This window comes from Canis lupus, chromosome 14 (genome assembly GCF_011100685.1).
Source record: "Canis lupus familiaris isolate Mischka breed German Shepherd chromosome 14, alternate assembly UU_Cfam_GSD_1.0, whole genome shotgun sequence".
NCBI classification, from domain to species: Eukaryota; Metazoa; Chordata; class Mammalia; order Carnivora; family Canidae; genus Canis; species Canis lupus.
The window spans coordinates 25,961,668-25,982,465 of record NC_049235.1 but is presented as its reverse complement, the minus strand read 5'-3'; the positions used below and the strand labels follow the sequence as shown (position 1 = coordinate 25,982,465).

General features: G+C 32.3%; 1 protein-coding gene across 7 annotated transcripts in view; it reads right to left on the bottom strand.

Annotated features, from left to right (window-relative positions):
• The window catches only part of PHF14 (PHD finger protein 14), a 216,754-nt gene that overhangs the window by 103,420 nt on the left and 92,536 nt on the right, over window positions 1-20,798 (bottom strand). For 4 of the 7 annotated variants that reach the window (XR_005369467.1, XM_038556947.1, XM_038556948.1 and 1 more), the window contains exons 15-16: window positions 7,485-7,535; window positions 7,241-7,362 (exon numbers count right to left, since the gene is read on the bottom strand). Coding sequence is in view for 3 of the 7 variants with exons in the window: in XM_038556947.1 (XP_038412875.1) it covers window positions 7,241-7,362; window positions 7,485-7,535 (173 nt within the window). In the remaining 4 variants the exon portion in view is untranslated. Of the gene's footprint in view, window positions 1-5,224; window positions 5,308-7,240; window positions 7,363-7,484; window positions 7,536-20,798 lie in introns of all 7 variants that reach the window. The other 3 variants (XR_005369464.1, XR_005369465.1, XR_005369466.1) reach the window with 1 other exon arrangement.

Below are 20,798 nucleotides of genomic sequence, written 5' to 3'. Positions count from 1 at the left end.
GAAAAATGGGCGCCTTTGAGAAGAATGACTGGGAAAGGCCACAAATTCTTGGAAGTGATGACAATGTTCCAGCTATTATTAGAAATGGGGGTTACATGAGTGCATGCTTTTGTGAAAAACCATCAATTTATCCACTAACATTTATGCATTTCATTGTATGTAACTTATGCCCCCCACAACACACACATATACTAGTGAGCTTAGTAGCTATACCTTTTGTAGTTGTTTTGGTTGGCAATTCTGAAACTACTTCCATATATCCTAAACTCAAGCAAACAGAGTTATTGGACATGATACTTTTTAATAAATTTTAATAAATGGAAATGTTTCCACGAAGCTGTTTAAGCTTGTTTCATCATTGCATTATTACTTTAGAATTTACAACTTTAGGAACATTGAATTGTTTTTTGTCTATGTAGTTAACATAGCCTAGATTTTAAAAACTTGAAACAAAAATGATTTTCTATTTAGGAATAGTCATTTTTTTACTTTTAATTTTCTGTCATCTACATCCAAATTACTAAGATTGTATTTCATCAAAACATCTACTTTTAAAAATATATCATCAAGGATATTTAAATTGTAACATATATGCTCCTTTTTTCCTACTTATCTTTAATAATCAGGGAAAGAAAAATATCTTTGTTAACCAATAATCGTACTTATTTCTTCATACATTCTAGCATTTTTCATATATTAAATATTGTCATTCTTATAGTTTTATGTCCAGCATTAGGCTTACCCAATTAAGCAGCTTTTTAAAGGTTAAAACAATTAAACAACCAAGTTTTCAAGAATAAATTAAGCTCTCAAAACTAAAGATGACCTCATAAAGTAGTATCTTTTTTTAAAGATATCAAAAGATTAAAAATCAACTGTGTGCTAAACAAAATGGAAGTTTATGAATATTTCTCATAACAGGAACATAATTATGTTTAACACTCCAGAATGTGGCTGAGATAGGTGTTCTTAATTTTACTGAATTTTAATTTTGCTAAAGTATTAGATGGTATTATTTTCACTAAACATATCAGAATTTCCTTGAACAGCAACTGTTTCCATAACCATTATTAAAATAATAAATAAAAATTTTAAAGGACAGTTAAAAATCAAAGAAAATAAAATTTCAGAGGTCATAATTATGTTCCTTTGTTTACATTTTCAAATATTTCTAAGGCTTCTTCAGTTTGGATAGAATCCCAGAATTTTCTTCCCTTTGGCTGTGAACCCCATTAAAGGAGTTGAGCAGCATAATTCTTCAGGCTCTGAGTTACAGGAAGTCCATATGTCTTCTGAGAAATCTTGATATGTTGCTCTTTGTTTTTTTATATTAAATCTAACATAAAAATTAGTAAGATTTACTATGTTAGCAATGATTCCTTGAGGCAACTTCCTACAAAGTGTGTAAGCCATTAACTGGAATGAGAACACAAAGCTATATGAGGTTAAGTGAAACAGAGACTATTACCTTCAAGATGGTTATAATTTCAAGAGAGAAAAGCCAAGTTAAACATATACCAGAGAGAGAAGCAGCCAAACTTGAAGGAAGAGGTATATCACAAAGGCTGTCAGGGAGACACGAGAGAATATATTTTACCACACATAACTGAAAGAAATAATTGAAATCCAAGCTTTGGAAGTAGTCTTTTAGAATAAAGTAACTGTATGGTACTAACGAACCACTGACTCAGGAATGCAAGACAAATCAAAGTAAAACAAAAACCTAAAACTTATCCTTGAAATTGCTTGTAGAGGCAAAGAGTAAAAACAGAAGTTTGTCCAGAAATGTCTTTGTACAGGGGAATATCTGTTTTTCATATATTTGAAATTTATTAGAAGACACAAATCATTTTAAAACTTGTAGTTGTTTCTAGGTTTTAATTTAAAATTATCCAAATAATCCAAACACCATCACTTACAATCATGATATTCCTACATCAGTATGTAAATTTTATCATTAAGAATGATTGCTGTGTGATAAACTGCACAAGAAACAGTAAACTAACAAGTGTGTAATCAAAATAAAATAAGTCATTCTATTTAAGAAATCTACCAATTGCAATTTTAACTGCTCTTAAAAAATAACACTAGGCTTCATTTTTTTAAGTATTTTTTAAACATTTATTTATTTATTTTAGAGAGAGTGTGTGTATGCGGGGGATGGGGTGTGGAGGAGCATAAGGGGTGGGAGAGAGAATTCAAGCAGACTCTGCTGAGCGAGGAGCCAACACAACAATCCCACAACACAATCGTGGGATTGTGGCTCAATCCCACGAATCATGACCTAAGCTGACACCAAGAGTCAGGTGCTCAACCCACTGGGCAAACCAGGCACCCTTTCATTTTTTAAAAGTAATTTAAAGCAATTCATTTTTAGTGACCTGATGTTCTATGAGCATAGTAACAAATAAACTAATCATAGCTTTACTTTTTTTTTTTAAAGATTTTATTTATTTATTCATGAGAGACACAGAGAAAGAGAGAGGCAGAGACACAGGCAGAGGGAGAAGCAGGCTCCATGCAGGGAGCCTGATGTGGGACTTGATCCCGAGTCTCCAGGATCACACCCTGGGCTAACGGTGGCATTAAACTGATGAGCTGCCCGGGCTGCCCAGCTTTACTCTTTAGTCTAATAAAATCTCTGCAAGAAAACAACCCCTCAACCACAACACAGGTAATCTAATAAGCCTCCATACATGTCAGAACAAAATAATTTTTAAAAAATCTGAGTAATCAAAGAGATTAATATTTGATTTATTTTATTTTATTTATTTATGATAGCCACACAGTGAGAGAGAGAGAGAGAGGCAGAGACATAGGCAGAGGGAGAAGCAGGCTCCATGCACCGGGAGCCCGACGTGGGACTCGATCCCGGGTCTCCAGGATCACGCCCTGGGCCAAAGGCAGGCGCTAAACCGCTGCGCCACCCAGGGATCCCAGAGATTAATATTTGAATAAAAAATCTGATAAACATGAATTTTTGCTGGTGTTCTTAACCACTTATGATACAAAGTTAGTTAGGAGGGAAGCACTCAGAAGCCAGATGTTTAAAATATGAAATAAATAAAAGTGCTAATATTGCTGAGACCAAACAAACATCCTAATCTTATAACCAAAATGGTTCAGTATCTAAGTAATTTGCCATTTACTCAAATGAGGAGAATATAGTAAGCATTTAATACGTGGACCTAGATAAAAAAGTGAAATAGCTTCATAGGATAATATCCTACACTCAATGCTTCTGAGTAGTGGCCACAATACAAAATAAAATTAAAGATACTATTTAAGATGATTGATGGATTCTAGGGTTTTTAGCTTTACAAAACCTTTTTTTCTCTCTCCTATCTTCCATTAAGTAATAAAATGTGTCACTGAGTTTACAGGGTTAAGCTAAAATTTGAGGTCTAAAAGTTTGGTCTCATTCCTAATCTGACAGTTTGATAGAGACTTAAAGATGCACCAACATCTAAAAATATATCTTTTGCAGATCAAATTTGATCAAGGAGAGGGATCACTTCATTTCTGTTTATTACACTGATATATCAACTAACTAATCTGAGATCTGTAGTTCCTATTTCCTTAGTTGTATTCATCTTGTATTTTTAGTGACATAAAAGCAATTTTCCTTTATTAAGCCTTTTAAACAACTTCATCAAATACTTGTATTTAATGACCAATTTGTTCTAGGAATAAATTATAACATATTTTTTTAAATTAATTCAGCAAAGAATGATCAGTCATTACTTATATGAAGTAGTCATTCATTTACCAAGCATTTACTGAGTATTAATTGTTCCAGGAACTGTGGAAACAAAAACCAATAAATGTATCACTACATAGGCCATTACTACCTCAACAAGAACATCCATCACAAAAAGATAAATACCTAAAAAGACTTCATAATTCCAAAACAGAGCTTCAATGTGACCTTTAGCACTAAGAAATACACATTTTTAATTGGGAATTTCCCATGTAATTTTTAATTAAATTTTAAATGCAGATAGCAAAAAGGAGGCACTATTTTTTAAAAATGTGTAAGATACTGTAAACCATCTTTCTCTTTAGGACCTTGATCATTTTCAAATTCCCAAGTCTAGTGGAAATAGCTGAGTCAAATCATTTTGACATGTTTCAACAAATTCAACAAAAACAAGGCATGCACATTCTCTGGAAAGCAAAAATAAGCATGTATTATTATGGAAATATATTTACCAACTGGAACCCTTATTTTGGAGCCCACATATATGTATCCTTTGTATTACTAAACTATACCACTACCCTACCACTCTATATGGAAAATATTTATCACTCAGTAGTTACTCATTTAAGTCCCTAATAGAACAGAGTATAATTTTGATCATGTACAATAGAGGGAAAAACTGAGACACAGAAACGCTAAATTACTTGCCAAAGACCTGAGAAAAACTTAGAGGCAAACCAAAAATAACAGCTAGAACTTAATATTACAGTTAATGGATCAACTGAACTCAATTTCCCAATGATATGAAAAGATTATACATGTAAATTCACATATACACGTATACAGGTAACTGAAAAAGCCTGGAAAATAATTAAGAAGGATTTTTTTTGTATATAGCCTGAATTACATAGAGAAGTGTGGTTTCAAAATCAAAGCTGCTAAACAGCAGGTTCTAGTGAATCACGTACACTAGTTCAAAAGAACCTGAGAAAATATAGTATATTCAGCAAAATATTATTAATTAAATTACCACCCAAGAAGTTTAATTTTATGAGAACCTAATAGACATACATAGTAAGCATAATATATCACTGACTAAGCACTGAAATATATCTTTAGGAAAAGTAAAGTCTAATTTAAAATGTCTTAAAATTAAAGTTAAAAAATAGCATGTGTACATAATATTTAAGATGCAACTTAATCATAAAAGCATAGATTGGGGGGTGATTTGCAAATAATAATGGTGCCAATTACAAAATTAAAGACGTTAGGGAAAATGGCAAATATTAGCTTATAAGATTACCTTTTAAAACACATGAAATTCTACATTAAAAAAAAAAAAAGTTCTCTTTAACCCAAGAGCAATAGTGCTAAAACTGAATATGTTGTTTTGTTTTGTTTTATAACAGAAGAATCACATTATAACTATAAAACATTTTATGTCATTGCTTTATATCCAGCTTATTTTATCCTCAAAAACATTAATATATAATATTATAAAACATTTAATTCCCTCTTCATTACCTCTTTAAAACCTTTGCAGAAAATCTGTGATGTTATCTTCTTATCAAGGCAAAATCAAGGAAGACTTTGTATATTCATCATTTCTAGAGTAACAAAAATATCTTTACCTTCCAGAAGAACTTTCCACAAAATCCCAGACACTGGCATGTTATAATAATGCAATTAGGAATGGAAATTTTATAACAATTAATTAAATAAATGATAGGAAAGGCTAATACTATTTTTAAAATCTCATCAAGAATCAAAAAAAGATTATACCTACTTTTTTATGATAACTAAAATATGATGTGTTGATATACTCTTGTTATAAAGTGGTTTTTAAAATAAAAATGAATTTATGTCCTACGTTCTTTCAAATACATGACCAAGGAAATAAAATAAATAAATTTATAGGTGCTACAGCAAAAATGTCATAAATCAGCTTAGGATCTTGAAAAAATATATGAGGACATATATATATAAAATTAAAAATATAATCTAATTATATATTATTTCATATAATTAAAATTATTTACATAATTTTCACATAATTAAAAAGAGAACCAGCTCTCTAGTTTTTAACTACTGTTTCAAATTGATCAGATCCCAAGATGCATCCCTCAACCCCAAGGGGATTTCCTTTAGATTGAATTTTTGTTCATTATATAAGACTGTTTTATGGTGTTTTTCTTTTATTTATTTTTATTGTTTTATGCACTCCATCATGTTATACTTATGCTTGGGATTTCTTTTTTTTTTTTTTTTTTACGTAAAGAAAATTGTATTATGGTCAGAATTATTCATGTGTATCTTCTGATACAAAAACTACTCTACCCTAAATTTAAATGAGTTTCATCTACAGGATAGCTCTCATTACTATGTACTACTTCGGAGAACACTGACCAAACATGATAGACCTTCCTAACTCTGTGGAAGCACTTGTATTTCTTCACTGGAATTTTTATTTTCTCATTTTCTTTAATGATAGTATAAAAAAAAAACACATAAAATTTAAAACTGCATGCCTTTATTTGATGAATTAAAACAAACAAATTAGATTTTTAATGGCAAATAAATGACATCATTTTGGAAGCAAATATTTAAAATCATTTAACAGTGCTAACGTATGTTTTAACAACTCATTCTTTTTGAAACATTTAATTTCTGTGCCCTCAGTTAATTTCACAGGGCTTTATCAAAAGATAATTCTTGAAAGAAATCAGAAATGGCTTCCTTAACATGCTAGAAGGCTCTTTGTGCCACTGTCCTTTGAAAGAATGATACTACTTTTAAATTAGATCTTTTGCTCACCACTCCACCCACTCCTCCATCTCACCCAGGGCTTTGAGTAATTTCTTTATCTCAGCAAGAAGCAAAAGGCTAAAATTAGCAGTCTCTGGACCCTCAGGAATAGTCACTGTGCAACATCAGCTGAGATTCCTGATTAGCATTATGTCTGATTCTTTAAAAAAGTACCAAAGCAAAACAAAGAAACAAAGAAGAAAACAAAACAAAAAACAAAATCTAACTAGGCCATCTTTTCACCTTTCTTTATTTCATGAGAGAAGCATTTAACACATTCGTTTTGATAAATGGTAAGGAAGTACTAATGAAGCTCTTGTCAATAAAAAAGAATCTGTATCATTATTACTAATAAACTTCAACTTTTATAATATGTAACAACTTAGGAATTTTATTGTTTATGAAATGAAATAATAATCTTTAGTACGAAGTGTTTAGATGAAATTATTTTTGTGGCCTATAAACACAGAGCATTGCTAACTGCTATTGTCAAGAGAAAATTGTTTCTTGTGTTCAAAATCCAGACTTCACTCTTAATTACACCTAAAGCCAGAGAATAACCATGTGTGGCAAGTTAATAAGTGGATGAAATCTGTTTCTGAACTACTATTTCCACTAAATAAGATTTTAAGAAAGGTCCTATACTGTGATTTTTTCCCCATTATATCTGTGATGAGAAAATGATGAAGATGGAACCTCAATCCCCTAAAGACAAAGTCTCAGCAACCAATTTACCTGACAAGATTTTCATTGTCTCCAGTTCCCTTGCAAGTTGCACATTCAGTTCGCAAATCTTCAGCCTTAGGCTTCTTTTGTAACACAGACTGCCTTTGCCTTCTCTCTCTAGGAATTCTTTCCTGCCATACGAGGGAAAACAAAACAAAACATAAAACAAAACCAAGATATGAGGAAAAAAGAAAATTTAAGCAAGAAAGTTTCTCAAAGTTTAGACTGTAAAAAATGCTTAACTTATTCCAACCTCATGTTTTTCTTCCTCAGGAATGAAGCTTCGCTTTCGTCCTCTGGTTCTCTAAGAAAAAAAAAAATTCCACAAAAATATCTAATGTTTAATTAATAATAAAAATAAATATTTTCTGTTAAATGTTACTGTTTTAAGTTAAGCACTTGAAAAAGTAGTATTTCTAATTAATACTGTATCGCTCTAGTGCACTTTGTTACAGTTTATGTCATAAGAGATAAAACATGACAAATTAAATGTACAAGTGTTTTACTTTTAAATTACACAACTATCTGATAGGAAAAGTAAGTTCTCCAAAATCAGCTGAAATGATTTTTCAACACTTCACACATGTCACACAATTATGATTTATCCAGAGCATTTAAATTTTAACTTCTATGACTTCTATAGCCGAAATGCTAAACCTGGACTCATATTACTATTATTTCCAATGTTTGTGTAGAGTACATACATGTTTGTATAACATAAACAACCAACTTTTAACTGCCATCAAAAAGTGGGAATAAAAGATCTCAGATTCCCCCAAATCCAAGATTAAATAAAACTAACTAAAAAAAGAAGAAGAAGAAGAAGAAGTAAGAAAAAATAAAAACCTAACTAACACATGGTATAATAAGTGACTTACTTTAAATTTATTTAGTTGAAATTCTACATCCTATATTTCAGAACACATTTATCATTAGAAAGATGACATCTAAATGTTAAAAGAAAACTACAATATTATTTGTATCCAATATGTTAAAAATTTTCACCCACATTGCACAGCCTCTATAAATTTATAATCCTCCTACGCAGACCAGTTCTTTAGAGGCTGAAAGATAAAGGAGGCACCATTCCCACAAATTTGTTTGTCTGACCCTTAAGATCAAGGAACATTCCCAAATTAGAATAGGTACCAAATAATTGTGAACAAAACTGATGTCCATTACAAGCTGTTTTCCTAAATTACTGTCCATTTCAATTCTTCATAATATTGAGTCCCTTGTTATTTAACACCATGGCTAATTGCATACTGTTTAATCTGCTCCAAGATATAACCAACAGCTGACTAAATGAGTCATTCAAAAGAAGCAAATTTATAAACTTTGTATTCATTTATATTTGTACCGCTAATCAGTATGTTCTAATTAAATTATGAAGTTAGAAGAAGAAAGACTTTATCTAGGAAAAGACTTTATTTTTTTTTAATTTTTTTTATTTATTTATTATAGTCACAGAGAGAGAGAGAGGCAGAGACACAGGCAGAGGGAGAAGCAGGCTCCATGCACCCAGAGCCCGACATGGGATTCGATCCCGGGTCTCCAGGATCTTGCCCTGGGCCAAAGGCAGGCACCAAACCGCTGCACCACCCAGGGATCCCAGGAAAAGACTTTAAATGCAAGCCCTAAAGAGAGTCTATTCTTACTTCTGAAAAAAACAGCACTGAGCCTTGCTCCTCAAAATATCAATCATAGCTCATAAGCACTGGCATGCCCGGGGGCTTGTCACAAACACAGAAGCTCACACTCACTTCAACATACTAAATTAGAATCTGCCTTCCTTTTTAACAAGATCTGCAAGTAAATTATACACACATTAAGGTCTGAGAACATCAATGTGGAAGAGTCCTTAATGCTGACAACACTTATCCATGTTCTAACTAAAATCTTGGGACTAGCTCTTTACATATTCATCTTTTCTTTCTGTGACATTCCTGTCCTTTTTGCTTCTACTTCTGTCCTCCAACACAGTTCATCATAAAACTGGCAAGAACCATGCCATATTCATCTTCTAGACTCAATTAAACTTAGTATAATATGTATTACATAAAAACTCAATAAATGTTTTAATAAAATAACCAAGTGGTTAGATTAAAACCATAAATATACTAGATAATGCAAATGATAAAACAGTTGACATAATGGATAAATTATTGTTCCCTTCTCCAGTAATCTATTTTTCGATTTGTATAATTTACGAATAAGGTCATTTCCATCAGGTGATCCAAATAATTGGTACCAAAGGGAAAATATTTGGGGTGCCAGGCTGGCTCAGTTCCAAGAGTATATGAAATTCTTTATCTCTGGGTCATTAGTTTCAGCCCCATGTTGGGTGTAGAGGTTACTTAAATAAAACTTAAAAAAAAAAAAAAAAACATTTTATTTATTTATTTATTTGGAGAGAGAGAGAGAGAGTGCAGAAGTATGAAGAACAGCAGTCAGAGGCAAAGAAAGAATCAGGCTCCTTGCTGAGCAAGGAGCCAAAAAGCAGGGCTCAATCCCAGGACCCTGGGATCATGATCTGAGTTGAAGTCAGACGCTTAACTGACTAAGCCACGCAGGCACTCTAATAAAAGTCATGTTAAATGAAGTACACTTATTACCAAATGATAATCAATGATGTATTCCTGTGGTAATCTTAAATAACTAAACATAAACAGTTCCCAGCCAGAAAAAACAGAAGTGTTATAAGCAATATGAAATTATAGCATCTTGGAGCTCTGAAAAGCAGTCCAAACAAGTGACTTATCACAGAGCTGATAACTGACAGAGGAAAAACTGCAAACCCACGTATCTCAACTCTCAATTCAGTGATTTTTCTTCATGCCAAATCCAAGGTTAATGGTGTAATCCAAGTAGAAATAAATAAAATTATTATGAGAAAGAAAATCTCTTATTCTCACTTGAGTACTTAAATACATTGTAACACTGTAATGCCATCGCTTCTCGGCCTTTTGGCTTAAGATCAAGTGTATAACACTGTAATGCCTAAAGGAAGAATTCTTCCATTTTACCTCAATATCTTAAATTGATACTATATTCTACCAATTGGGTACTCTGTCAGTACAATGACTAACATTATCCATTACCAAAGTAAATTACAGCAAGCTTCTTCTTTGGCATTTAGCACATCAGTAATATTTCCAAAAAAAGAGGAAGAAGAAAGAAGAAAGAGGAAAGAAGAAGGAAAAAGGATGAAGGAAGAAGAAGAAAGAAGAAGGAAGAAGAAGGAAGAAGAAGGAAGAAGAAGGAAGAAGAAGGAAGAAGAAGAAGAAGAAGAAGAAGAAGAAGAGAAGAAGAAGAAGAAGAAGAAGAAGAAGAAGAGAGAAGGAAGGAAGGAAGGAAGGAAGGAAGGAAGGAAGGAAGGAAGGAAGGAAGGAAGGAAGAAGAAGAAGAAGAAGAAGAAGAAGAATTATTATTATTATTATTATTATTATTATTATTATTATTATTATTCAAACACAACTTTTCATATACCAAGTCCTCCAACCAGGAAAATACTGACAGTTCTGGGTTTTCTTTCTTTCTTTCTTTCTTTCTTTTCTTTCTTTCTTTCTTTCTTTCTTTCTTTCTTTCTTTCTTTCTTTCTTTCTTTCTTTCTTTCTTTTTTTTTCTAGTTTTAATGAAGTGGCAACAACTGTAACTATGACAATTCATGACTGCCTACAATCACAACAGAGAAGATATCTTACACATGGTATCCCTGAATCAGAAGAGGAATGCTAAGAGGAATTAGAAAGAGGGAGAAATGATGCAAAAAGGAGTAACAAAAACATGTTCGGTTCATCTAATAAATCTCAATCATCCAAAGGCTTACCCCATCTTACATATATTAGAAGTATTCATAACTGGATGGTCATTTCATGATATATACTGAGGCTGACACCATTTTAGAAACAAAAATAAATAAAGCAGCAGGGTGAACACAGCATGTAGAAAAAGGAAGAATTTTATTTATCAAACATAGGCTTCAGAACTTAAAAAAGATAGATACATTACCTCGTAGTTCTATATAACTGAGGGTTCAGTTGCAAATTGTGCTTTCTTTTGTAATTATTAAGCTATTAAGAGTAAATGAAAGTTTGAAATTCACTCCAAAACTTGACATATTTCTATTTTTTTCTGTTGTTATTTTGTAAGAATTTTATTTGCCTAAGGAACAAGGACAATCAGAATTACATAGATCACTTGGCTCTTTATCTGTCTATAGTACATTTTCTTGAAAACAGAAGGGGATAAAATATACACAAAGAGCGTAGCATGGTATTACAGACAGTGTATATATGTTAAAAAGGAGTATTTTTAGCAACCACGCATCATTTTAATAGTTTATTCATCTAAAACAAATAATTAAATGTTTCCATAACTTCACTCATTTGGACTAGAAAACATGTAACAAATTTTCATTAATTCTTTAGCACTGGGTTATTTAATTTACAATGAAGTTAGGTGCATGATGATTTTTCCAAGGTTGGAATGATTCATTTGACAAATGAACTAAATTTAAAATTAAAAGACAGTGCCTCAACATATTTGATATCACTAAGATAGGTTTCAACATATTCATTTGTGTACTGTTTCCTCTAAATTTAAAATGGATCTTTTTAATGACAATTAATAAACAAGCTTATATGTGGTTAGAGAAACATAAGGAATGCTTCCTTGTGTAAGTTCTATACAAAAAGAGGAAAATGCTTATTCATGAACAAAATTCCAAATTCAAAGTTAATTAAGACAATTAGGTCAAACTTTGACAATTTCTGCTAAGCTAAAATTCAGATTTATGCTGTGGAAAAAATGCCAACAGCTATGGGGCAGTTATACAAAATCCTTCAATATCATTTATTTTTAATTTTCAACATAAATTATTATATAAAATTCCTAAAAAAATAAGTATATGCTTTCCAATTATAAAACAATATGTTGAAAACAGTCATATATGAAAGCTCATAAAATATTTAGAATAAAATGTTATACATACAAACAAGGTGTGAACAAAGCACCATCTGTTTCTATTGGCTACTGTCATATAACAGATGGAATAGTGATCACCAAAAGTGAGTGTTTTCCTTTCTTGTCATTTGGCTGTAGAGTTTATTTTTATCTAATTTAATTTATATTAACAAGGTTAGAAAAATATGAAGAATAAAATTATGGCCAATTTTTCTTAGCACTATAAATTAAAATAACCACAAGCCTAAAAGTAGAAAATAAATTATACATTTTACATATTAATAAATAAGCATTCCTATAAAACCTTTCTCATGAATAATGGTATATTCAAAATAAGTAAAATTCCAAAGCTCTGCCTATTCTTTGTTCTCCTTATTCCACATTCCAGGGAGTAAATAAAAATGATAGATTTCCAAGGGGCAAAAAGCACAGAAGGAGTCTTTAAACTCTGAATAGGATTATTTGAGCTAAGGATACCTGTAGTAGATCTCTTCCAAGTGAGCCAAAGTGAGTTAAATATTGTCTAGTTCACCACAAAATTTTTTGCCAGGGTTTCTTCTAAGCATCTATAACAAACTGAGGTTATGTAATCTGTTCAGCATAGGTTACCTTGAGTCGAATAACAGACTCAGTAACTCTTATATCTAAAGCCTCCATATGTAATAACCCTTTCTGGGGCACCTGGGTGGCTTAGTCAGTTAGGTGTCTGCCTTCAGCTCAGGTCATGATCCTGAGGTCCCAGGATCAAGTGCTTCATCAGGCTCCCCAGTCAGTGGGGAGTCTGCTTCTACCCTCTGCCCCTTTCCCCACTTGTGCTCCCTCTCAAATAAATAAAATCCTTTAAAAAATAATGTTTTCTTCCCAGAACTGCAATAATTTAATTTAAAAAGTATAAAAATAACAAGTAGGTGAAGAAACAATGCACAGTAACCTTTAGTCATTTCAATAGGGCTGAGTCCAAATGCTTGTTTCCACTAAACTAGCACCAAAAATTATATACACACACAAAACATATTCTAGTTTCTCGAATTCTTAGGACTTAGGTTGTAACTCTGTTAAATAGGCTATTATTTTGGATGTGTAAAATCAATTTAAAAACAAATGCAATGTAAGTAAACTCTAGGATATTTGATTATCTCTCAAATGGAGAATGCCATTTAGAACAGGCTATATTGACTGTACTGTTACATTAGATGTTAAACAATTTAGCCATGTGTTTAAGTCTTTTTTCAAAATAATGATCTATAACAAGCACATCCTGAAAAACAATATGGTTTTACTCAAACTGCTAAAAGGTATTTTGACTTTTTATGGCATTTATTTTTTTAAAAAAAGGAGATCTATAAAACAAAATAAAATGTATGAGATAGGAAAAAAGATATACAACTTCAAAGAGAATAGAAAATGATGGATGTGTGTAAAAGACTATGAGAAGATGGGTCCCAATAAGTCCTTTGGCGCTTGTATAAAAGATGAAAAGTCACTAGATAACATAAAGTGTAAAGAAAACGAAAAGAAAATCTGAAAGCTTTCAAGTTACATTAAAGTCATTAGAAAATATGCCAAAAAAGTACAAACATCAATTTTAAAGTAACTTCAAAAGGGACATAGGTAAGCTTACCTATATTTTCTTCAAAAGTAATTACCTTGCATAAAAGCAAATGTAAAGTCTCCACAGAAAAAATAATGCAGAAAAATATCTAAATAACAAGATACTTACACAAATGTCTCCTGGGCTGCCTTTGAGTAATTCTAGTTTCACCATAGAAATATGATTAATATATAAGGAGAAAAGGACCAATTCGCTTTCTAACAAGAAGGAACTAGAAAAAAGATTCTTCAAAGGACACTAGCTTCAGATGCATAGCCATAGTGAAAGATGGAAAGAACTATGAAATACTAAGTACCTGCTGTGAACCAAACCCTGTAGGAGGTAATAGACATATAGTAGTAAACAGGACAGTTCCTGTCCACTTAGGAGTTCATGTCCATGAGTCTACAGATACCAAACAAATAATTACATGAATAATTATTTATAAATATGATTAAGTGCAACTAAGGAGAAGCTAAAAATAAAATCACATATTACTCATATCTTTCAAAATCTCAACTACAGTCAAAATTATTCTTAAATTTAGGAGTAAGTCAGTTTTAATACCGTTAATAAGGATATAAAACTCAGCATTCACCTTAAAGATGAGTATAGAAAAAAATGACTAACAACAACAAAAAACACACATAACTGGCAACTCTCCAGCAAGAATAGAAAAAAAGAACTCAGACTGGCAAGGGGATGAGAATCAAGGATAGTAGCGAAAGCATTACTAAAATGACTAAATATAGGATCCAAGTAAAATACTGGAATTTTAAGCGAAGGCACTGGTATGTGGGGTAACTATGCTGCTCAGTTATTTTAACAATAAACTGGCTACTAGACTAGGAATGTAAAGAAGGATCCATGACATATTGGGGTCAAAGGAATTGGAACTGGATCATGGTTCTTTCACACACATCTTAAAATTAAAATTAAGTGTTATTTCATATAATGGTTTCTTTTTACCCAGTTTGGAAACTCTTCATAAAATAACCCTCCCTGACAGTCATATAGCTTCAACTATTCCAAAGAATGAGGCAGCATGTTCCATGCTAAAACAATTCTTATTGTTGGTCCCAGGTTTACTATCTGAATTTAATCTAGCATTCATGTAACAAAAGTTTAAATATTTAAAAACAAATAGCCAGGTCTCTATTATGTAAAGTATCTCTACCCATTTATTAAACTAACAACATACAAAAAAATTAATTCCAATTGTGATAAAGGCACCAAAGGAAAAAAGTGCTAGGGCACTAATCTTTCATTATTCCTCAGGTTATCCTTCAGGAATTTCATCGTATTATCACATTAGGTTTTGCTTTCTTAGCTCATACAAACTAAAATTAGGGACAAGGGAAATAATAATAGATAATTATTTAAAGCTTTACAACAGATGTGTAATCTCAGTCATTTTTCATTTAAGAGTCTAACTACAAACATCATTTTAGCACTGTTACATGGCACAGATAAATGTGAGGGAAAAGGGACTGGATCATATTTTTTTCTTTTTAAATATAATCAGTCTCATTAGCCAGCAAAGAAATACAAATCAACCATAATGAGATACCATTTCATGCGCACCAGGATCACTAGATCAGAAGAATAGACAATAATAAATATTTGTGATATGCAGAAAAACGTGGGTCTTCATACACTGCTGGTGAGAACAGAAAGTTATATGGCCAGTTTACAAATCAATCTGGCAGTTTCTCAAATGGCAAAAATAGAGTTATCATAAGGCCCAGCAACTCTACTGCTATGTGTACAATGGAGGTAAGTAAGAACTCATGGTCACACAAAAGCTTATATATATATTCATAGCAGAATCATTTGTAACAACCAAGGGGTGAAAAACAAAAAGAACCCCACAAATGTCCATCAAGTGACAGGTGAATGGATGAATTTTAAAATCTGGTATAGCCATAACATGGAGTATTATACAAAAATCAAAAGAAATAAAGTCCTGATACTGCCATAACATGAATAAATCCTGAAAATATTATGCTAGGTGAAAAAATACAGTCATAAAATGCCACATATCGTATTACTCCATTTATCTTGGATGTCCAAAATTGGCAGAGACATACAGTGACAGAAAGTAGATTACTAGTTGTCTAGGGTTTAAGGTTAGGAGAGTGGAGAATGGAGTCACTGCTAATGGGTACAGGAATTTTGGCGGGAAGAGCTGGGGGTGCACAGCAATGAAAATGTTCTAAAGTTGACTGTGGTAATGGCTGTACAACTCTATGAATTTACTAAAAAACACTAAATTATACAATTTTAAATGAGTGAATTGCACAGTATGTGAATTATATCCCAATAAAGCTGTTATAAAAAAGATCATCAGCCATAAGTTGATTAGGTTAATTTTAATTGTAGCAAACTTTAAAGAATAATGAACTAATTTTCCATCATGGCATAAGGGATTTTTATATTTAACTTATATCTAAATAAAACTAAAATGCCTTTCAAAATTTTTTCAACATCCATCAATGTTGAAAAAACTAATTAAGCACTATAAAATAAAATTCACCTACTGACCCTACATCATTTAATGATACAAAACATTTAAGTATGAATAAACTACTGTACTACTGGAACTTTCCAAAAGTATGGAGGAAGGTGTCATTCATTTCCTACATGCATGGCTTCAAGTAAAAAACATACAGTAATATGAATCATTGTCCCATTTCAGCTTTAAATGTCAAAACCACAAATTAATCTCTATTAGCTTCTATTACAGCTGTAACAAATTATCATAAACTTAATGGCTTAAAAAAAACAAATGCACTATTTTACAGTTCTGACATGGGTGTCAGTGGGTTAAAATTAAGGTGCTGACAGGGCTGTATATCTTTCAGGGGTCTCTAAGGGGAAGAATCAGTTTACTTGTCTTTTCCATCTCCTAAAGGATGCCAACATTCCTTTCTCATGGCCCCATTCTTCCATGTTCCAAGGCATCAATGCTGCATCTTTGTGACCTATGTCTATAGTCACATCTCCTTCTTACTTACAGCCAGGAAAGGTCTTCTTCTTTTAAGTACTTATGTGATTAGACTGGGCACATGGACAACTCTGCTTAATCTTCCCATCTCAAGGTCCATAACTTTAGTCATACCTGCAAAGTTCCTTCTGTTATATATAAACATGTTAGAACATGTTTACAGGTTCTAAGGATTAGTTTACAGACATCTTTGGAGGGCCATTATTCCACTTACCACACTGTGTAAATCACTATCTAGGTAAGAAATAAAACACTACTTTGGGTTAAAATTCAGTAACATAAAGTTATAAGGGAATTCTCTCCTTCCTTATACTGTCAAGGGATTACTCCTCTCCCACTAGACACAGAAGGCCTATTCTCTGGAGAAAAACAACCAGACAAACTCTGGACAATGGATTATCAGGCACAGAGAAGGGAGAAATGATGCAGCAAACAAAAGCCAGAAAATTTGCATGGAATTCTGATTTCTGAACTGTGAGATCTTTAGCCCCCTTCTCCTCACCTATCCAGGAGTCTGGCAGTCAAAATTACACCTACCATTTAGGAGATGAGAGAATACTTCTACTAAATTGATATGGAAAAAGCTACAGATACTGACATTTAAGGTATTCTCAAAGAAAAAGCCCCCAATCATAAAATCATCCCTATAGGGAAAACAGCCCCACATAAACTTAATTACATATATAGATTAGATATAGATAGAGATAGAGATAGAGATAGAGATAGAGATATATAGATATAGATATACAAAGATCCCCAAGCATCTTAAAGCTTCAACATGAGAGACCAACATAACAGAAATAGGGAACCCAGAGGAAACAAAGACAATGACGGATACAAAAGAAAACAGAATTACAATGAAAATTCCTGAAAATATAAGAAGTTTTTGCCATAATGAAATAAGAACATCTGCTATTAAAAGAAAAAGGAAGGGGAAGCCTGGTTGGCTCAGTAGGTTAAGTGTCTGCCTTGGGCTCCGGTCATGACCTCAGGGTCCTGGAATTGAGCTCCAGATCAGGCTCCTTGCTCAGTGGGGAAGCTGCTTCTCCCTCTCCCTTTGCCTGCAGCTCCCCCTGCTTATTCTCTCTCTCTCTGTCAAATAAATAAAATGAAAGTAAAGAAAAGAAAAGTAAAGAAAAAAGTACATACACATCCCCAAAACAGAAATTTAGTAAAACAGTTGGAATATAAAATTGAGAAAATCTCCCAGAAATTAAAAAAAATGAATATGATAGAAAGAAAAAAATATTACAGAACTAATCTAGTATCACCAAAATACAATTAATAGAAGTTCCAGAAAAGGAGAACAAAGGATAAAAATTATCAAAGAAATAACAAAAAATAATCTCTCAGAATTAAAAATATGTGAGTTTCTTGACAGCACTCACTAAACTCCTATAAATGAATAAAAGTGTACCACACCAACCAAAGTAGTGAATTGTACCACTGAAACTCAAAAAGAGAAAATACTAAGAGTTTCAAGACAGGAGACAAAATGAGTTATAAGAGCAGAAGCAATAGTGACAGCCAGGAGTCAAATAGTGCTTTTTTAAAAAAAGTAATATTTTATACATAGCCATAGTATTAATGAGCATTAAAAATTAATTTTCAGACATGTAAGATCTCAAAAATTTACCTCTCACTAACTTTTACTAAGTAAGTCATTGAAGAAGTTCCCCCATCAAGATACAGGCCTAAATGAAAAAAAAAAAAAAAAAAAAAAGGACAACTTTAAATGCAAGCAGCAAAAAATTCCACCTATGAAAGCTTAAAGGAAGTCCCATGATGATGATGAAGCAAAGTCCAAGAATGACCAAAAAAAAAAAAAACAATTTAGATTAAAACTGGAGGAAAATGGGCTCCGGACAAAATACTTCAGAAATTATTTGACATGGCTGACTCTGTGTGTGTGTGTGTGTGTGTGTGTGTGTGTGTGTGTATAGCACTGGGTGTTATGCTATATGTTGGCAAATTGAACCCAATTAAAATGTATATATATATACATTTACAAAAAAGTTGAATGTTGTAAGAAGAGTTGCTCTTAAACTCAAGGAACCCAAAAAATTGAAAAATAATGGATGGCCAAAAAAGTCATTTTTAAAACTCTATTTATGCCTTCCTTTAAAAATAAACTGGATCAGTGAGAATCCTTAAAATTTACTAAGTGGGATAGTCTCACTGTATGGTTTCTTCAGCATCTGCCTCATCCTTGCCCACTCAGCTTTATAACAGTAACAGAGTAAAAAGTATTCATAAAGTGAGAAAGCATGTTTCTATTCTTGTTAAGCAATATTTTATCTTTGCGAAGTTACTATCATAAAGAAGTCAGTATGAAATTGGCTAAGTAAAACAATCAAATGTCACTTTGAAAAGTGAACAAAAGGACAATTTCAAAGAAACAAAATTTTGGAAACAAGTCAATGTACAGTATACACATCTGGTAGCCTATTTGCTGAAAAGTGTCTCCTACATAACATTTTTTTCAGAATAACAATAAAAATAAAGTTAACTGCCAGAAAGGCGAAAAAAAAAAGGTTATCAACAAATATGGTCTTTAAAAAAAAAATTTATTACATGTCATGAAGCCTAATCACAAAGAATTACTGTCTCTAGATTCTTTTAATATCAATGTATGTACTTTAACCCTCTAATTAATAGTGTTAAGGATAAAATAATAAATGCAAATGTGAATTTAGATGAGACTTTTAGTTCTAGAAAAGACTGCAGATTATTTAATTTATTTTATAAATGAGGATACGGAGTACAAACAAAGTAAAGTACTTACCCAGTTCTGCATAATGGGTTATTGGCAGAGTGTGAATTACAATTCAAATCTACCATGTGGAAATATCAGAGAGGGAGACAGAACATGAGAGACTCCTAACTCTGGGAAACGAACAAGGGGTGGTAGAAAGGGAGGTGGGCGGAGGGTGGGGGTGACTGGGTGACGCGCACTGAGGGGGGGCACTTGATGGGATGAGCACTGGGTGTTATGCTATATGTTGGCAAATTGAACCCAATTAAAAAAAAAAATCTACCATGTGCTAGTCCAGGTACTTCCACCACACACTATGCTATTTTAGAGATTTTGATGCCATCTAAAACTCTCAAGAAGTTTATTTTGTACCATCTTCTACTTTTTAAATGGAATAATGCTACAAAGAAAATGTCCTAGAGAGGAAAATATCATTATATTTTAATGGATACTGTCTAAAGGATAATTATAAGTCATATCCATAAACAAGATGATTCTAATTGAGTAAACAGAAAAGTTAAAAAAAAAAAACTCTTACCATCAATTAATACAGTAATCATCAGAATTTCCTTAGCACAGAAAAAAATTTAAAAGAAGTGAGCTGTGTTAAAGAACTATTTGCACCTATTTATCTGAAAAAATCAAATGGCTGAAATATCAAGTGGTTTTTCTGCTGAAAATGTGCTAATACTCATTAATTATTACTAACTTAATTCTTAAGTTAGTAATGCAAGAAGCTGTTGCCGGCAAGGTGCTATTATGTTGGGGCGCCCAAGTGGCTCAGTCAGTTAGGTGTCTGCCTTTGGCTCAGGATCCTCACTCAGCGGGAAATCTCCCTTTCCCTCTGCCATACCCCTACTGCTCAAGCTCTCTCTCTCTCTCTCTCTCAAATAAATAAAGTCTGTTTAAAAAAAAAAAAAAAAGATGCTTATTATAGAAACAAGCTGTAAGAAAGACAGCTATAGGTATTATGATACTAAATTTTTACACTAAATTTTATGCTGAAGGATCCAATGCTTTTCCAAGTGTCTAGCTTGCTTACTTTAAAATTTTCAAATTAACACCAAAATCTAGGGCAAAGGAAAATGAAGATTTTCTTAGCTAGCAGAATACTTTTCTACTAGTAATAGTCAACTTGTAGTCTTTGTTGCTCACCTCCATCTTCTGTCTCTCTTCTTCCATTTCACAACTATCATGTTACCAGATAAAGCAACTTAACCACCTCTCATATGAACAATGTATTTTCTCA